General features: G+C 37.8%; 1 protein-coding gene across 4 annotated transcripts in view; it reads left to right on the top strand.

Annotated features, from left to right (window-relative positions):
• Positions 1-17,430, top strand: part of N4BP2 (NEDD4 binding protein 2) — a 462,788-nt gene that overhangs the window by 234,619 nt on the left and 210,739 nt on the right. For all 4 annotated transcript variants that reach the window (XM_053704039.1, XM_053704038.1, XM_053704041.1 and 1 more), the window contains exons 10-11: positions 4,642-4,687; positions 14,648-14,832. In XM_053704039.1, coding sequence (XP_053560014.1) covers positions 4,642-4,687; positions 14,648-14,832 — 231 coding nt within the window. The remainder of the gene's footprint in view (positions 1-4,641; positions 4,688-14,647; positions 14,833-17,430) is intronic.

Genomic DNA, 17,430 nt, shown 5'->3' with positions numbered 1-17,430 from the left:
GATCAGATTTGCAAAGCAGCAACTTGGTCTTCTTTGCATACTTTTACTAAATTCTGCCATTTTGATGTGTTTTCTTCTTCTGAAGCAGTTATTGGTAGAAAAGTACTTCAGGCAGCTGTTTCAGTTTGATTCTTCTGCTTATAATTTCCGTTTTTTTCATTATAAGATTTAAACTTTAGTTTGGGTGTGGATTATTTTCAGCGGAATTGGCTGTCTTTATTTTATCCCTCCCTCTCTAGTGACTCTTGCGTGGAAGATCCACATCTTGGGTAGTCATTATCCCATACGTCACTAGCTCATGGACTCTTGCTAATTACATGAAAGAAAACATAATTTATGTAAGAACTTACCTGATAAATTCATTTCTTTCATATTAGCAAGAGTCCATGAGGCCCACCCTTTTTTTGTGGTGGTTATGATTTTTTTGTATAAAGCACAATTATTCCAATTCCTTATTTTTTATGCTTTCGCACTTTTTTTCTTATCACCCCACTTCTTGGCTATGCGTTAAACTGATTTGTGGGTGTGGTGAGGGGTGTATTTATAGGCATTTTGAGGTTTGGGAAACTTTGCCCCTCCTGGTAGGAATGTATATCCCATACGTCACTAGCTCATGGACTCTTGCTAATATGAAAGAAATGAATTTATCAGGTAAGTTCTTACATAAATTATGTTTTTCTCCCGCTCCTATTTTTAGGAAGATGTTTCCAATAGCCGACTCTATCAAAGAGACTTGGCAAACAGTTCCTAAGGTGGAAGGGGCCGATCAAACCTTAGCTAAGAGAACTACTATTCCCATAGAGGATAGTTTTGCTTTCAAAGATCCTATGGATAATAAGTTAGATGGTTTACTCAAGAAGATATATATACACCAGGGTCTGCAATGGCATTGCATTGCCACCGTTACTAGTGTGGCGGCGTATTGGTTTGATGCACTGTCTGAGGCCCTCAGGACAGAAACTTCTTTGAATGAGATCCAAGATAGGATAAAGACTCTTAAACAAGCTAATGCCTTTATTTCGGACGCTTCCCTTCAAGTTATCAAGCTGGGAGCTAAGGTTTTGGGTTTCTCTATTCTAGCTCACAGAGCCTTATGGTTAAAACTTTGGTCTGCGGATATATCATCTAAGTCTAAGCTTCTAGCTATTCCTTACAAGGGGAAGACCTTGTTTGGACCTGGCCTGACGGAAATTATCTCTATCACGGGATAATTTTCGTTCCTTTCGAAATTTCAAGGGAAATTCATCCTCTTCCTCCTCTAAGCAGGAACAATCTAAACCTGTATGGAGACCCAATCATTTTTTGAATAAGGGAAAGCAATCTAAGAAGCCTGCTAGTGAATCCAAGACAGCATGAAGGGCATGCCCCCGATCCAGGACCGGATCTGGTAGGGGGCAGACTTTCCTTCTTCATTCAAGCTTGGGTTCAGGATGTTCAGGATCCCTGGGCAATAGAAATAGTGTCTCAGGGATACAAACTGGAGTTCAAAAGTTTTCCTCCCAGAGTCAGGTTTCTACTTTCAAGATTATCTGCAGACCAGACAAAGAGAGAGACATTCTTACTCTGCGTAGGAGACCTATCCGCCCTGGGAGTGATTGTTCCTGTTCCAGTACAGGAACAGGGTTTGGGGTTTTATTCCAATCTGTTCGTGGTTCCCAAAAAGGAGGGAACTTTCAGACCAATTTTAGACTTAGAGTCTAAACAAATTTCTTAGGGTACCGTCCTTCAAGATGGAAACTATTTGTTCCATTCTTCCCTTGATCCAAGAGGGTCAATTTATGACAACAGTGGATTTAAAGGTCGCGTACTTACATGTTCCCATTCACAGGGATCATCACAAGTTCCTAAGGTTTGCCTTTCTAGACACACTTCCAGTTTGTGGCTCTTCCTTTCGGTCTTGCCACAGCTCCCAGAATTTTCACAAAGGTTCTGGGATCTCTGTTGGCGGTGCTTCGATTACGTGGAATTGCAGTGGCGCCCTATCTGGACGACATCCTAGTCCAAGCGCCATCTTTTCAACTAGCAAGATGCCACACGAACTTGGTGTTGTCCTTCCTACGATCTCACAGGTGGAAGATAAATTTGGAAGAGAGTTCCTTAGTTCCAAATGCAAGGGTAACTTTCTTAGGAACCATAATAGACTCCCTGTCTATGAAGATTTTTCTGACAGAAGTCAGGAAATTAAAGATTATCGATACTTGTCTTGTCCTTCAGTCCACTCCTCGGCCGTCAGTGGCTCAGTGCATGGAGTTAATCGGGCTGATGTTAGCGGCAATGGACATCATCCCGTTTGCTCGCTTCCATCTCAGACCTCTGCAGTTAAGCATGCTCAGGCAATGGAACGGAGTTGTCTCTGGATCATCTCTCCCAGGGAGCTTGCTTTCACAGACCATCTTGGGTGATTGTGACAACAGACGCCAGCCTTCTAGGGTGGGGGGCAGTCTGGGGCTCCCTAAAAGCTCAGGGAGTTTGGACTTGGTCTGTTAGTCTGTTCTTCCTATAAACTTTCTGGAACTGAGAGCGATTTTCATTGCTCTCCTGGCCTGGCCCCAGTTAGCCACTGTCCGGTTTATCCGGTTCCAGACGGACAAAATAACTTCTGTGGCTTACATCAATCATCAGGAAGGAACGAGGAGTTCCTTAGCGATGACCGAAGTAACCAAAATAATCCAGTGGGAGGAAGCCCACTCTTGCTGTCTGTCGGTGATCCACATCCCAGGGGAGGACAATTGGGAGGCGTATTTCTTGATTAGGCAGACTTTTCATCCGGGGGAGTGGGAACTCCATCCGGAAGTGTTCTTCAATTTGATTCTCAAGTTGGGGCAGCCGGAATTGGATCTCATGGCATCGCAACAGAATGCCAAGCTCCCGAGATACGAGTTGAGGTCCAGGGACCCCCAGGCGGAACTAATAGATGCTCTGGTGGTCCCTTGGACCTTGAGTCTAGCATACCTATTTCCTCCGTTTGCTCTTCTTCCTCTGGTAATTGCTTGAATCAAACAGGAGAGGGCCTCGGTGATCCTCATTGCGCCGGCCTGGCCTTGCAGGATTTGGTATGCAGATCTGGTGGAAATGGCATCTCTGCCACCTTGGAGACTTCCGTTGAGGAAGGACCTTCTGATTCAGGGGCCCTTTCTTCACCCAAATCTAGTTTCTCTGAAGCTGACTGCTTGGAGATTGAACGTTTAATTTTATCCAAGCAGGGGTTTTCTGACTCGATCATAAAGACCATGATTCAGGCTTGTAAGCCTGTAACTAGAAGGATTTACCATAAGATTTGGCGTAAATATCTCTATTGGTGTGAATCCAAGGGCTACTCATGGAGTAGAGTTAGGATTCCTAGAATTTTCTTTTCTCCAAGAAGGTTTGGAGAAGGGTTTATCGACAAGTTCCCAAAAGGGTCAAATATCTGCTTTATCTATTTTGTTACACAAACGTCTGGCGGATGTCCCAGATGTACAATCATTTTGTCAGGCCTTCGTCAGGATCAGGCCTGTGTTCAAACCAGTTACTCCTCCATGGAGTCTTAATTTAGTTCTCAAAGTTCTTCAAGAGGCTCCGTTTGAGCCTATGCATTTCTTAGATATTAAGTTGTTATCTTGGAAAGTTTTATTTCTTGTTGCTATTTCTTCTGCCCGTAGAGTGTCAGAGCTCTCAGCATTACAGTACGACTCTCCTTATCTTATTTTCCATTCAGATAAGGTAGTTTTACGCACTAAATTCGGATTTCTTCCTAAGGTTGTTTCTGATTGCAACATTAATCAGGAGATTGTTGTTCCTTCTTTTTGTCCTAATCCTCCTTCTCAGAAAGAACGACTTCTTCACAATTTGGACGTGGTCCGTGCTCTAAAGTTTTACCTGCAGACGACTAAGGACTTTCGTCAGTCTTCTTCTTTGTTTGTGATTTTCTCAGGAAAACGTAAGGGACAGAAAGCTACGGCTACTTCTCTTTCTTTTTGGCTGAAGAGTATCATACATTTTGCATATGAGACTGCTGGACAGCAGCCTCCAGAGAGGGTTATGGCTTCCTCATGGGCATTTAAAAATTAAGCTTCTGTGGAACAGATTTGCAAGGCTGCAACTTTGTCCTCTCTTCACACTTTTTCAAAGTTTTACAAATTTGACACACTTAGCTCGGCTGAGGCCGCATTTGGGAGAAAGGTTCTTCAAGCAGTGGTGCCTTCCGTTTATGTTCCCTATCTTGTCTCTCCTGTATCATCTGTGTACTCTAGCTTCGGTATTGAATCCCATTAGTAATTAAGATGATCCGTGGACTCATCTTGTCATAAAAAAGAAAAGAAAATTTATGCTTACCTGATAAATGTATTTCTTTTTTGACACGATGAGTCCACAGCCCGCCCTGTTCTTGTAAGGTTTTGGGTTATTGTAAACTTCAGACACCTCTGTACCTTGGCTTTTCCTTTCTTTCCTTCGGTCGAATGACTGGAGTGGGAGGGAAGGGAGGAGCTATTTAACAGCTCTGCTGGGGTGCTCTTTGCCGCCTCCTGCTGACCAGGAGGTGAATATCCCATTAGTAATTAAGATGATCCGTGGACTCATCGTGTCAAAAAAGAAATACATTTATCAGGTAAGCATAAATTTTCTTTTTTTTTTAATCTAATTGTGTTTTTTCTTTTTAAGGAAAGACATCATCAAGAAGCATTATCATACCAACTGCTTTTTGAAGGCAAGTATTTTTTTTTTTATTAAGTTTTTTTTTTTCCCTTTTCATTAAACCATACTGAGGTTGGATCAGGGTTGTGCATGTGTCCTGAGCTAGCATTATAGAATTCAATTTAGGACAGAGACTTTTTTATTTTTAAAATGTGATGTTGATAAGCATCTTCCCTTTTCATTAGTTAATCTATTCCAATATGATATGAGGTTTAGGAAAACATTTCAGCTTAGTTTAGAGGCATAATCTGTTGAAATGATTGTTGTTTCAAAAGCCATTATTTTTAAACAAAGGCTAATTATTGTATAATAAAACAAACAAAAATAGATTTATTTAGTGAAACACATTTATTTTGAATAGATTCGTATATGCTGTAATAAAAACCAGATACTTGGGAGTAGAAACAGTAAAAAAAGAATACATTAGGCAGCAAATTTACACAGGTTCATATAGATGGTTTAGAACAGTGTTTCTTACTCAAGGCAATAGTGCATACCTCAGTAATTGGGCAAAAAAATAATGAAAGGTCAAGCCACTGAGCACTCCTTACCAAAGCTCCAGGTACCCCCAGGGGTATATGTACCACAGGATTAGAAAACTGGTAGCCAAAGAATATAATACAATGTAGTTGTTAGTTTTGGTATATTAAACATACGCAAAGTTTGATACATTTATGTAACGGTTATTTGTCTAATTTATATTTACTCGGATTATAAAAAATACCTTCTCCCGCGTTATCAAACAACCTGATCGTATGACTAGGGGGTCCCCTAACAACTGGATTAGGTACAGATGGCTTCCAGTAGTCTGAGATGGTGGGTGTCTAGACCTTTTATGTAGCCTTCCCCTTCCTACCTGAGTCAGTAAAGTTTTTTTACCTGTATATGGTGTTAGGTAGGCTGATGCTTATTTTCTTCCAATGAAGAAAGGTTTTGGCCCTTCTTAGTACCGCACACTTGCTTTTCCAGAATATGTGTTGTTATTTTTCGGTTTGTGGTATTATGAAGATAATTGGTTTCTATGTATGCAACTTCTTTTCGCTACGCTACCTTTTTGTAGTTTGCCTATGTTTTCACTAACTTAGTACTAGTTTTCATTGAAGTGGTAAAGTTTGGAGAATTTTTATGTTGCCACCAGCTTCCAAACTTTACCACCTCGATGGAAACTAGTCCTTATTTGACTGTCCCTTTAAATATTTGGTATATGCAATTGGCTAGAGTTTTTTAAACTATTTCTATGCCCAGAAAAGTATTCTGATGCAAGAAAGTCAAACTGACATTGCCAAATAGGAATACATATAACTAAGTCAATTTGCTTCTACAGCCCAATCCATAAAGGCTGACTCTACCACAAATACAATTAAAGCTGAATGTGGATAATCACTGAACATAAATATGAAGCATCATGCTTAGAATGTAGCTCCAGTTGCAGGATATAATACACTTTGCTAGCCCATAAAAGAATACATTGAGGAGGCTAAAAATCCATTAAACCATCCTTTTATTATACAATAAGTATAAAATACACTAACAGTTATCCTCACTGGCTCCCATTGTGTCATCATCAACTATTGTGTAGTGGTTTTACTCTGTGCTGCACAACAGCTATTTTTTGTCAAATGGCATCACTGAGAAAGCTAAGAGCCATTTTTGGTAGATTCATAACATTGCTATTTAGTTAGTCTCATAGTGTTTCTGTGTGCTGGGGTCTTGTACCTGCTACAGATAATTTTACTAAGGGCTAAGCTGCCCTTTGGTTTCAGGAGGGATTATTGTCTCTGCTGATATACTTGCTTTCTATCTCTGTCGATGATATTAAGGTTAATAAATCCTTTGTTAAGGGGAAATGTGCAACAGATTTATTTTAACAGAATAAGGTCTGTAAATGCATTTACTTAATGAGCTTTAAAGCTTCATCCTGTGTTGCTGGCCCCTTCAGTTATCCTAGGATGGCTCAGGTTCTTGAAAATATGTGTATTAGTGAGTTTACATAATTTGTGGAATTTACCTTACAGAAATATCACCAATTTTGCTTTGTTCTTTTGGTATTCTTAGTTGAAAGCTAAACCATGGTAGGCTCATTCTAATTGCTTAGACCTTGAAGGCCGCCTCTAATCTGAATACATTTTGACAGTTTTTCACCACTAGGCGGCGTTAGTTCATGTGTATCAAATAGATAACATTGAGCTCACGCTCGTGAAGTTACCTAGGAATCAGCACTGATTGGCTAAAATGCAAGTCTGTCAAAAGAACTGAAATACAGGTCAGTTTGCAGAGGCTTAGATACAAGGCAATCACAGAGGTAAACAGTAAATTAATATAACCGTGTTGGCTATGCAAAACTGAGGAATGAGTAATAAAGGGATTATCTATCTTTTTAAACAACAAAATTCTGATGTTGACTGTCCCTTTAAATGTAAGTCATAATAGTGATAGTCAGAAAGTTATATATATCCCATGCTTATGGGAACCATACACAAAGAGCTTCATATACAGATTCAGAATCCTCTTCATTTAGGAAATATACTCCCTCTTACAGTTCTCCTCAGGGTTTTGGAGGAAAAAGTATTCCATCTTTGTCTATTATTTAACTTCTAAGAGGAAGTGTCAAACCTGTGTGCCATATGTATTTGCTTAAAGGGATATGAAACCCACATTTTTTTTTTCATGATTCAGATAGAACATGAAATTTTAAGCAACTTTCTAATTTATTTTTTGGCTCAACATCCTGGGTAGCGCTTACTGATTTGTGGCTTCATTTAACTAATAATCGGCAAGCGCTACCCACGTGCTGAACCAAAAATGGGCCACCTCGTAAGCTTACATTCCTGCTTTACAAATAAAGATACCAAGAGAACAAACAAAAATTGATAATAGGAGTAAATTAGAAAGTTGTTTTAAATTGCATGCTCTATCTGAATCATGAAAGAAAAGAAAAAAAGGGTTTCATATCCATTTAATACTAAAGCTATGATTGAAATGGTTCCCAATTCCATCTGTTATTTTCTTCTGTCTCATGTTATTCTTTATTGAAAAGATATCTTGAAAGGTAGTGTGCACATGTCTGGAGCGCTACATGACAGGTAATAGTGCTGTCATCTAGTGCTCTTGCTAATGTTTAGACACTTGCACACTCCTGAAATTACTTTCCTGCTTTTAAACAAAGGATAACACGCTCTGTGTCACTGTCTATAAAGATCTCCTTTGGTGCCGGGGGCCGAGGTGGTGCTTTTGTGTAACTGCCTAATTTAAAATTTCATTTCATTAAAAAAAAAATCTGCATATAATTTTTTAACATAAAAACACCTCATAGAAACTGGAAAAAAGTTTTGCCTCTGGGGTTTAAAATGGCTTACTCTATCTGAATCATAAAAGAAAAATGTTTACTTTGTCTATTTAAGGCTGTTTTCTTATTGTTAGGCAGACTCTGAATGAAAAACAGATTTATGCTTACAGATAAATCAAGTTCTTCACAATAACAAGGCCCACCCTGCTTTGCACAAGTTGTTGCAGAGGGAGATTACAGGACTTAAAAAAGTACTGATGAATCAATACAACAAAAAGCAGATAAATATATGCAGTATCCGTCTGTTATATAGTTAAAATACTTTTAATTGTAATTCAGCACCTATATATAATTATAACATAAGTTGTTAGTTAAAACACACGTGACATAAATGAATAGAAAACCTATAGTAATTTTCACAGTAAAACAATTGCACACATACAAAAGTCCAAGATGGTCAGATGTTAAAGCGTAGGTCAGAATAAAGCAAGCAGGTCCATCAGGCTTTGATCAAAAACAGTAATGCTGCAAGGGCTTTTAGTGGTGGTGGAGTCAGGTGTTGGTTGTTTTAGCTGCAGACAGAAACAACAAGAAGACAGAGGTCCTTTTAAAACAGACGAGTCAAGTTCATAGACAAAGGTGCACAATTTTACTTACACAGAGTGCCAAAATCTTTTATCAACGTCTGTCAGGATCCCAGGGTCAGCTCCAGAACGAATGAAATGGGGGGGGGGCATTTTTTTTTCACGAGGGGGCACACATTTACAAAGCATGTATGAGAGTCAAAATAAGAGCAGACCTACATATTCTGCAGGAAAGTGTAGCTTCTGGCTGGCTTATCCCTCACTATTAACATTTTGGAGAATATGTGCTAAATCACTAGGTAAAAGAATGAAGTCTAAATCACATGCAGTGCACTAGCAGAGCTATTAAACTTGAGACCCCCAGTGCAATAGCTCCTTAAAAAACAATTCACCCCTTAATCACCATGATCCAAAACCCTTAAACTCATTCTCAAATCTCAATCATTTCCCCTAAACAGCCATGCACCCCAAACCCCCCAATGCAGTTAACCCCTTTGTTTGCAATAGCACTGAGGATACTAGGTTTTCAGGTACTGATAATTTTGTAGATTAGATTTAGCTATATCTGTTAAGCAATAACTAACGAATATCAGGCTACTTAATACAACCTATGTACTGGTAACCCTTTAAAAATATGATTGTATCATATAAATATAAGCCTATAAATGGCTACTGGCTTCAATCGATGCCTCAAAGGTGCACTGTGATCTTAGGCCCGGCCTAAGATCACAGTGCACTTTTTTCAGGCGTCGATAGAAGCTGGTTGCAATTTATAATCTTATATTTATATGGTACAATCATATTCTTATCATGGTCTATTGTTTAAGAAAATGAGTAACTCACAATAGTTAGATAAAATGAATAGGGTTAAAGACAAGTCCAAAAAGTCTCTAACTTCCAATTCCAAATAAGAGGTTAAGACACGGAGCTCCTTGCAGATGTGTGATACAACCTCACAGTCCGGCAGCTAACTCCGCCCCCAGCATGTAGCATTACATAACAATGCATTATTTTATTTATTATTTTTAAAGCATATGATCATATCAATATTTTTTGAGGGGGCACAGCATTCCATTTGGGTGGGCATTGCGTTTTGGCTATGGCTAGCCTTTCTCAAACTCTATCGGATTCACAATTCTATGCTCCATTTGTACCCGAAAAATTAAAGGGGTATTTTTAAAATTAGCGCATGAATAGAATATATAGAGGGATACAAAATTCAACAGTATAGTGAAATATATTTTGGGAGACCAATTCAATTGTTAAAATTCTAAAATGTTAATATAATAATAAAATGGGAATTTCAAATAAAGCATAAACTTGTTGAACGATCTAAACAGACCTATACACTATTGAAAATTAAAAATTACTAATATCACAAAATATATTTCAAAATACTGTAGAATTTGTTATCCCTCTATATATTTTATTCATGCACTAATTTTTAAAATACCCCTTTAATTTTTCGGGTACAAATAGAGCATAGAATTGTGAATCTGATAGAGCTTTGAGAAAGGCTAGCTTTAGCCGAAACGCGTTGCTCTAATTGTGTACCTGTTCGGCCACCGTAGTTGCATATGGATCACACGGCCATATTCTGCACGTTACAATAGACGCTGGGAAAATCTCGGAGGGCAAAGCTATTGGAGCAGTTCCGTTTCTTAGAGGATCCTGACAGACGTTGATGAAAATTGTGCACCTTTGCCTACGAACTTGACTTGTCTGTTTTAAAAGGACCTCTTTGTCTTATTGTTGTTTCTGTCCGCAGCTAAAACAACTAACACCTGACTCCACCGCCACTATGTGCCGCATGAATTTTTTTTTTTTTTACTTGGCACAAGTTGTTGCATTACGGTTATGTTAGGGTTTTCGGTTTGAACTTGAAATCAGTCTAACTCTAAACGGGTTCTTGCTTGGCTGTGCTATATATATATATATATATGTGTATATATATATATATATATATATATATATATATATTGTATGTGTGTGTGTATATATATATATATAATGTATGTATTTTGTATGTATATATATATGTGTGTGTGGTAACTGTCTTCCTCCGCATTCTTCTAGGCATTTCTACCTGCTCCAAATGTGTGTGAAGTAATTGAGTTCTTGACATTCTATAAATATGGTTATAGTAATTTCTTTCATGTAATTGGCAAGAGTCCATGAGCTAGTGACGTATGGGATATACAATCCTACCAGACGGGCAAAGTTTCCAAAACCTCAAAATGCTTATAAATACACCCCTCACCACACCCACAATTCAGTTTTACAAACTTTGCCTCCTATGGAGGTGGTGAAGTAAGTTTGTGCTAGATTTCTACGTTGATATGCGCTTCTCAGCATTTTGAAGCCTGGTTCCTCTCAGAGTACAGTGAATGTCAGAGGGATGTGAAGGGAGTATCACCTATTGAATGCAATGGTTTTTCTTGCGGGAGATCTATTTCATATGTTCTGTTATCGGTCGTAGAGATTCATCTCCTACCTCCCTTATTCAGATCGATGATATACTCTCATATTCCATTACCTCTACATATAACTGTTTCAGTACTGGTTTGGCTATCTGCTTTATGTGGATGGGTGTCTTTCGGTAAGTATGTTTTCATTACTTAAGACACTCTCAGCTATGGTTTGGCACTTTATGTATTAATATAAAGTTCTAGATATATGTATTGTACTTATATTTGCCATGAGTCAGGTGTATGTATATTTCCTTTTGCAGACAATTCAGTTTCATATTTAGGAAAATATTTTTTCTTACCTGGGGCTTAGTCTATTTTTCAAATTGATTGATTTTTTCACAAAATTTTTGTGGGTAAAATTAGGATTGCGAGGCGCAAAATGCTTTACTGAAGTGTTTCAGACCGGGAGCTTTCAGGGGTAATCATACCAGTTCCATTTCAGGATCAGGGTCTGGAGTTTTATTCAAATCTATTCATAGTCCCAAAGAAAGAACATTTATTCAGGCCAGTTCTGGATCTGAAAATTTTGAATAGTTTTGGAAGAGTGCCAACTTTCAGAATGGTGACTATAAGGACTATTCTGCCTTTTGTTCAGCAAGGTCATTATATGTCCACGATAGACTTACAGGATGCATATCTTCATATTCTGATTCATCCAGACCACTATCAGTTTCTGATATTCTCTTTTCTAGACAAGCATTACCAATTTGTCGCTCTTCCATTTGGCCTAGCAACAGCTCCAAGAATTTTTTCAAAAGTTCTCGGTGCCCTACTCTCTGTAATCAGAGAACAGGGTATTGCGGTGTTTCCTTATTTGGACAATATCTTGGTACTAGCTCAGTCTTTACATTCCGCAGAATCTCACACGAATCAACTAGTGTTGTTTCTTCAAAGACATGGTTGGAGGATCAATTTACCAAAAAGTTCCTTGATTCCTCAGACAAGGGTCACCTTTTTAGGTTTCCAGATAGATTCAGTGTCCATGACTCTGTCTCTAACAGACACGAGATGAATAAGATTGGTTTCAGCTTGTCAGAACCTTCAGTCTCAATCATTTCCTTTAGTAGCTATGTGCATGGAAGTTTTAGGTCTCATGACTGCAGCATCGGACGCGATCCCCTTTGCTCGTTTTCATATGAGACCTCTCCAGCTTTGTATGCTGAATCAATGGTGCAGGGATTATACAAAGATATCACAATTAATATCCTTAAATCCCAATGTTCAACTCTCTCTGACTTGGTGGTTAGATCACCATCGTATAGTTCAAGAAGCCTCTTTTGTTCGTCCAACCTGGACTGTGATCACAACAGATGCAAGTCTTTCAGGTTGGGGAGCTGTCTGGGGATCTCTGACAGCACAAGGGGTTTGGAAATCTCAAGAGGCGAGGTTACCAATCAATATTTTAGAACTCAGTGCTATTTTCAGGGCTCTTCAGGTGTGGCCTCTGTTAAAGAGAGAACCGTTCATTTGTTTTCAGACAGACAATATCACAACTGTGGCATATGTCAATCATCAGGGTGGGACTCTCTGTCCCCAAGCTATGAAAGAAGTATCTCTGATACTTTCTTGGGCGGAATCCAGCTCCTGTCTAATTTCTGCGGTTCATATCCCAGGTGTGGACAGTTGGGAAGCGGATTATCTCAGCCATCAGACTTTACATCCGGGGGAGTGGTCGCTCCATCCAGATGTCTTTACTCAAATTGTTTAGATATGGGGTCTTCCAGAAATAGATCTGATGGCTTCCCATCTAAACAAGAAACTTCCCAGGTGCCTGTCCAGTTCCAGGGATCCTCAGGTGGAGGCAGTGGATGTGTTAGCATTTCCTTGGTGTTACCAACCTGCTTATAGCTTCCTGCCTCTAGTTCTTCTTCCAAGAGTGATCTCCAAGATCATCATGGATCAATCGTTTGTGTTGCTGGTAGCTCCAGCATGGCCTCACAGGTTTTGGTATGCAGATCTTGTTCGGATGTCCAGTTGCCAACCTTGGCCACTTCCTTTAAGACCAGACCTTCTGTCTCAAGGACCATTTTTTCATCAGGATCTCAAATCATTAAATTTGAAGGTATGGAAATTGAATGCCTAGTGCTTAGTCATAGAGGTTTTTCTGCCTCTGTGATTAATACTATGTTACAGGCTCGTAAATCTGTTTCTAGGAAGATTTATTATTGAGTTTGGAAAACTTATATTTCATGGTGTTCTCATAAATTTTCCTGGCATTTTAGAATTCCTCGAATTTTACAGTTTCTTCAGGATGGTTTGGATAAGGGTTTGCCTGCAAGTTCCTTAAAGGGACAAATCTCTGCTCTTTCTGTTTTGTTTCACAGAAAGATTGCTAAGCTTCCTGATATTCACTGTTCTGTGAAGGCTTTGGTCCGTATCAAGCCTATCATTAAATCAATCTCTCCTCCTTGGAGTCTTAATTTGGTTTTGAAGGCTTTACAGGCTTCTCCGTTTGAGCCTATGCATTCTTTGGACATTAAACTACTTTCTTGGAAAGCGTTGTAACTTTTGGCCATCTCTTCTGCTAGACAAGTTTTCAAATTATCTGCTCTTTCTTGTGAATCTCCTTTTTTGATTTTCCATCAGGATAAGGCAGTTTTGCGGACTTCATTTATATTTCTACCTAAGGTTGTGAATTCTAACAACATTAATGGAGAAATTGTTGTTCCTTCTTTGTGTCCTAATCCTAAGAATTCTTTGGAGAGATCCTTACATTCTTTGGATGCTGTAAGAGCTTTGAAATATTATGTTGAAGCTACTAAAGATTTGTTGTCTTTTCTGGGCCTAAGAAAGGTCAGAAAGCTTCTGCCATTACCTTTGCATCCTGGTTAAAGCTTTTGATTCATCAGGCTTATTTGGAGTCGGGTCAGGCCCCGCCTCAGAGAATTACAGCTCATTCTACTAGATCAGTCTCCACTTCTTGGGCTTTTAAGAATAAAGCTTCAGTTGATCAGATTTGCAAAGCAGCAACTTGGTCTTCGTTGCATACATTTACGAAATTCTAACGTTTTTATAACGGAAGCAGTCTTTGGTAGAAAAGTTCTTCAGGCAGCTGTTTCTGTTGGATTCCTCTGCTTATGTTTAAGTTTTTTCTTTTCATTTATGAAAAAATAAACTTAGATTTTGGGTTGTGGATTAATTTTTTCAACGGAAAATGTCTGTTGTTGTTTTTATCCCTCCCTCTCTAGTGACTCTTCTGTGGAGTTCCACATCTTGGGTATTACTATCCCATTCGTCACTAGCTCATGGACTCTTGCCAATTACATGAAAGAAAACATAATTTATGTAAGAACTTACCTGATAAATTAATTTCTTTCATATTGGCAAGAGTCCATGAGACCCACCCTTTTTATGGTGGTTATGATTTTTTGTATAAAGCACAATTATTTCCAAATTCCATTTTTTGATACTTTTGACTCCTTTCTTTATCGCCCCAACTACTTGGCTATTCGTTAAACTGAATTGTGGGTGTGGTGAGGGGTGTCTTTATAGGCATTTTGAGGTTTGGGAAACTTTGCCCCTCCTGGTAGGATTGTACATCCCAATACGTCACTAGCTCATGGACTCTTGCCAATATGAAAGAAATGAATTTATCAGGTAAGTTCTTACGTAAATTATGTTTTTCGTTACAGACCATTTCCAGATGAATGATTTTGTTCAGAGAGAGGAGTCTGGACTGGTTGGAAATACCCTTGATCATTCACATGAAGTGCCAGACATGTTGCCTTTCATGGACCAGTGGAATGTGCAAACTAAAAAAGTGTCATTAAGGCAAATCATGTCAGAAGAAATAGCATTGCAGGAACAGGAATATTTGGTATGGATATGTACCTTTATTTTACAACATTTGAGACACACTTTAATAAAAGGTGCACGCATTTTGTATAAACTATAAATTGAACGGAAAGAGTTATTGTAATGTAGATTAATAAAAAATAAAAGGAGGATAGAACTGAAAACAAATGTAAATGATCTCTACCTCCTAAGCCATAGAAACAATAAAAAGAAGTACAAATTTAATAGCTCATTCTAGACTTTACTAATGATACAATGTGTTATGGTAAAAAAAAAAAAAAAAAAAAACAGTTGATGGCATTTTATTGACAAATAGAATATTGTTCTGTACAAATAAAGTTGGTCTGCACTAATATGACAGCATTCTTATTTTATACTATACTTGTGGGGTATTTGTTTCTCATGTGTAACAGAGTTTGCAGTGATTTCCAATTTCTGCAAGTATTTGTAGTTTGTTGACTATATATGAAGTAGTTTATACCACCTGGCTCTCTGCATCCTCCAATTTTTGTTATTTTATTTTCTTTCCGTTTTTTTTAGTATTGAAATTTCTTTCTCTCCAGTTCCCTGAATTGTACTTGTCCTACACCCTTTGTCCCCACAACTGGTGTATCCCTTTGTGATTTCTGTCTATGATCAAATTGCTTCACATTAAATGTTTTACTGCAGAAGTGGTTTGATGAATGTTTAGTTGACAATTTGTCCGCTCTAGTAAGCACTAGACGTGCATTGGATAAAAAAATGTCTTGAAAGAAACATTAATTTATGAAAATTTGAAGAAGAAATTGTTTAATCTGCAATTAGTTGATATGGCCATCTGTTTATTCCAACAATTAGCTAATGAAATGTATTTAGTGTTATCTCCAATAGGATGCAATATATCAGGCATGCTCCGAATACCTAGAATTGTTATTTTCCCTTGATATTAGTTAATATTCTTTCATTGTAATTGAATTATTAGTTAGTCTATTCTTGTTTTTACTTGCTATTAGATAGTTAATATATTTTCATTCTCACTATTTATTATGATAAGGAAGTATAGAATAAGTAGTATTTGTATGAGGAAGCAGATCCCAGAAGCATGAAATGAAAAAAAACTGAGTGAACGTATGCAACCTATTAGAAATTAGGTTCCCCTCCTACTGTATGTCATAGATTAATGAGATGCTTGTGACACTAAGGACACAGCATTGTGGTGTTCCCTGAGTGGCCCCAAAGGAAAATTGAGGAATAGGTAAATGCCATAAAAAAATGTTCAAGTAGCTGTATTAGTTAGCATTTATTAACTAGCTTACTGAACACAAGAGTATCAGGCTAAAATGTAACATTTTTTTTACAAAAATGCAACAAATGTTGCACAACAGAGAAAAAAAAGCTTTTCTCTTGTTTAACAATTAATACAAAAATATAAGGATGGAAACGTTCCAAACATGCATATCAAAATAACTTTATTAGAAATAGAATAAAAGAACTGTCAAAAATGTGTACACTTGCGCACAGACACACACACAGAGGTTAAAAGTAGCTTAAACCCTCCAGTTAAATGAAATGAAAAGTCAGATTACTGTTATAACACGTGCTGAGTGGAAGGGTTGCTAGTGCTAACTAATACCCAAACACAAATAGGTTCTAAGGAAGCGTTTGTGAAACATTAGGGGCACTCTCACTGTGGGCCTAAGTCCCTCTTTTTATGCTGCTTACCAGGATGCTATAATAACTATTTCAAGTCTCCTTTGTTGCTAATGACATTTTATTTCAACCGTAGTAGTTGGATTAAAAGTAATCAAGCTCCCGCTATAGGAGTTTTTATGAGAATTAGCTATGATACAATTTGTGGATTTGCTACGCACTATTTAACCTATTTATGTTTGGGTATTAGTTAGCACTAGCAACCCTTCCACTCAGCACTTGTTATAACAGTAATCTGACTTTTCATTAGATTTAACTGTGGAGATTTTGTATATCTGACAACCTGGGTTCAAGCTATTTTTAACCTGTGTGTGCAAGTGTACACGTTTTACTTTTTTTTTTTAATTCTATTTCTAATAAAGTAATTTTGATATGTATGTTTGGAACGTTTCCATCCTTATATTTTTGTATTAATTGTTAAACAAGAGTACAGCTATTTTCTCTGTTGTGCAACATTTGTTGCATTTTTGTAAAAATTGTTCCCTGAGTAGAAGCAGCATTATATTAAAGGGACATGGAACCCAACATTTTTTCATGATTTAGATCGAAAATACAATTTTAAACAACATTCTAATTGACTTATGTTATCAAACTTTCTTCATTCTCTTGGTATCTTTTGTTGAAATGCAGGGATGTGCATGTTTCTGGAGCACTATATGGCAGTGGTTTTGCAAGAATGTTACCCATTGCAAGAGCACTAGATGGCATTGCCATTTCCTGCCATGTAGGGCTCCAGACACCAATCTAGGTGTTTCTTCAACAAAGAATAACATGTAAACGAATCAAATTTAATAATAGAAATAAATTGGAAACGTTATTAAAAATGTTATGCTGTCTGATTCACAAAAGAGAATTTTTGGGTTTTATGTTCCTTGACGTTTGACTTGTTACAGAATTTAAGGGGACTACAGTCATTCATAACTCATTTCAT

Source organism: Bombina bombina, chromosome 2, assembly GCF_027579735.1.
Source record: "Bombina bombina isolate aBomBom1 chromosome 2, aBomBom1.pri, whole genome shotgun sequence".
Lineage (NCBI taxonomy): Eukaryota > Metazoa > Chordata > Amphibia > Anura > Bombinatoridae > Bombina > Bombina bombina.
Note: the sequence above shows the minus strand (reverse complement) of the source record. Positions and strands in the feature narration are given on the sequence as shown.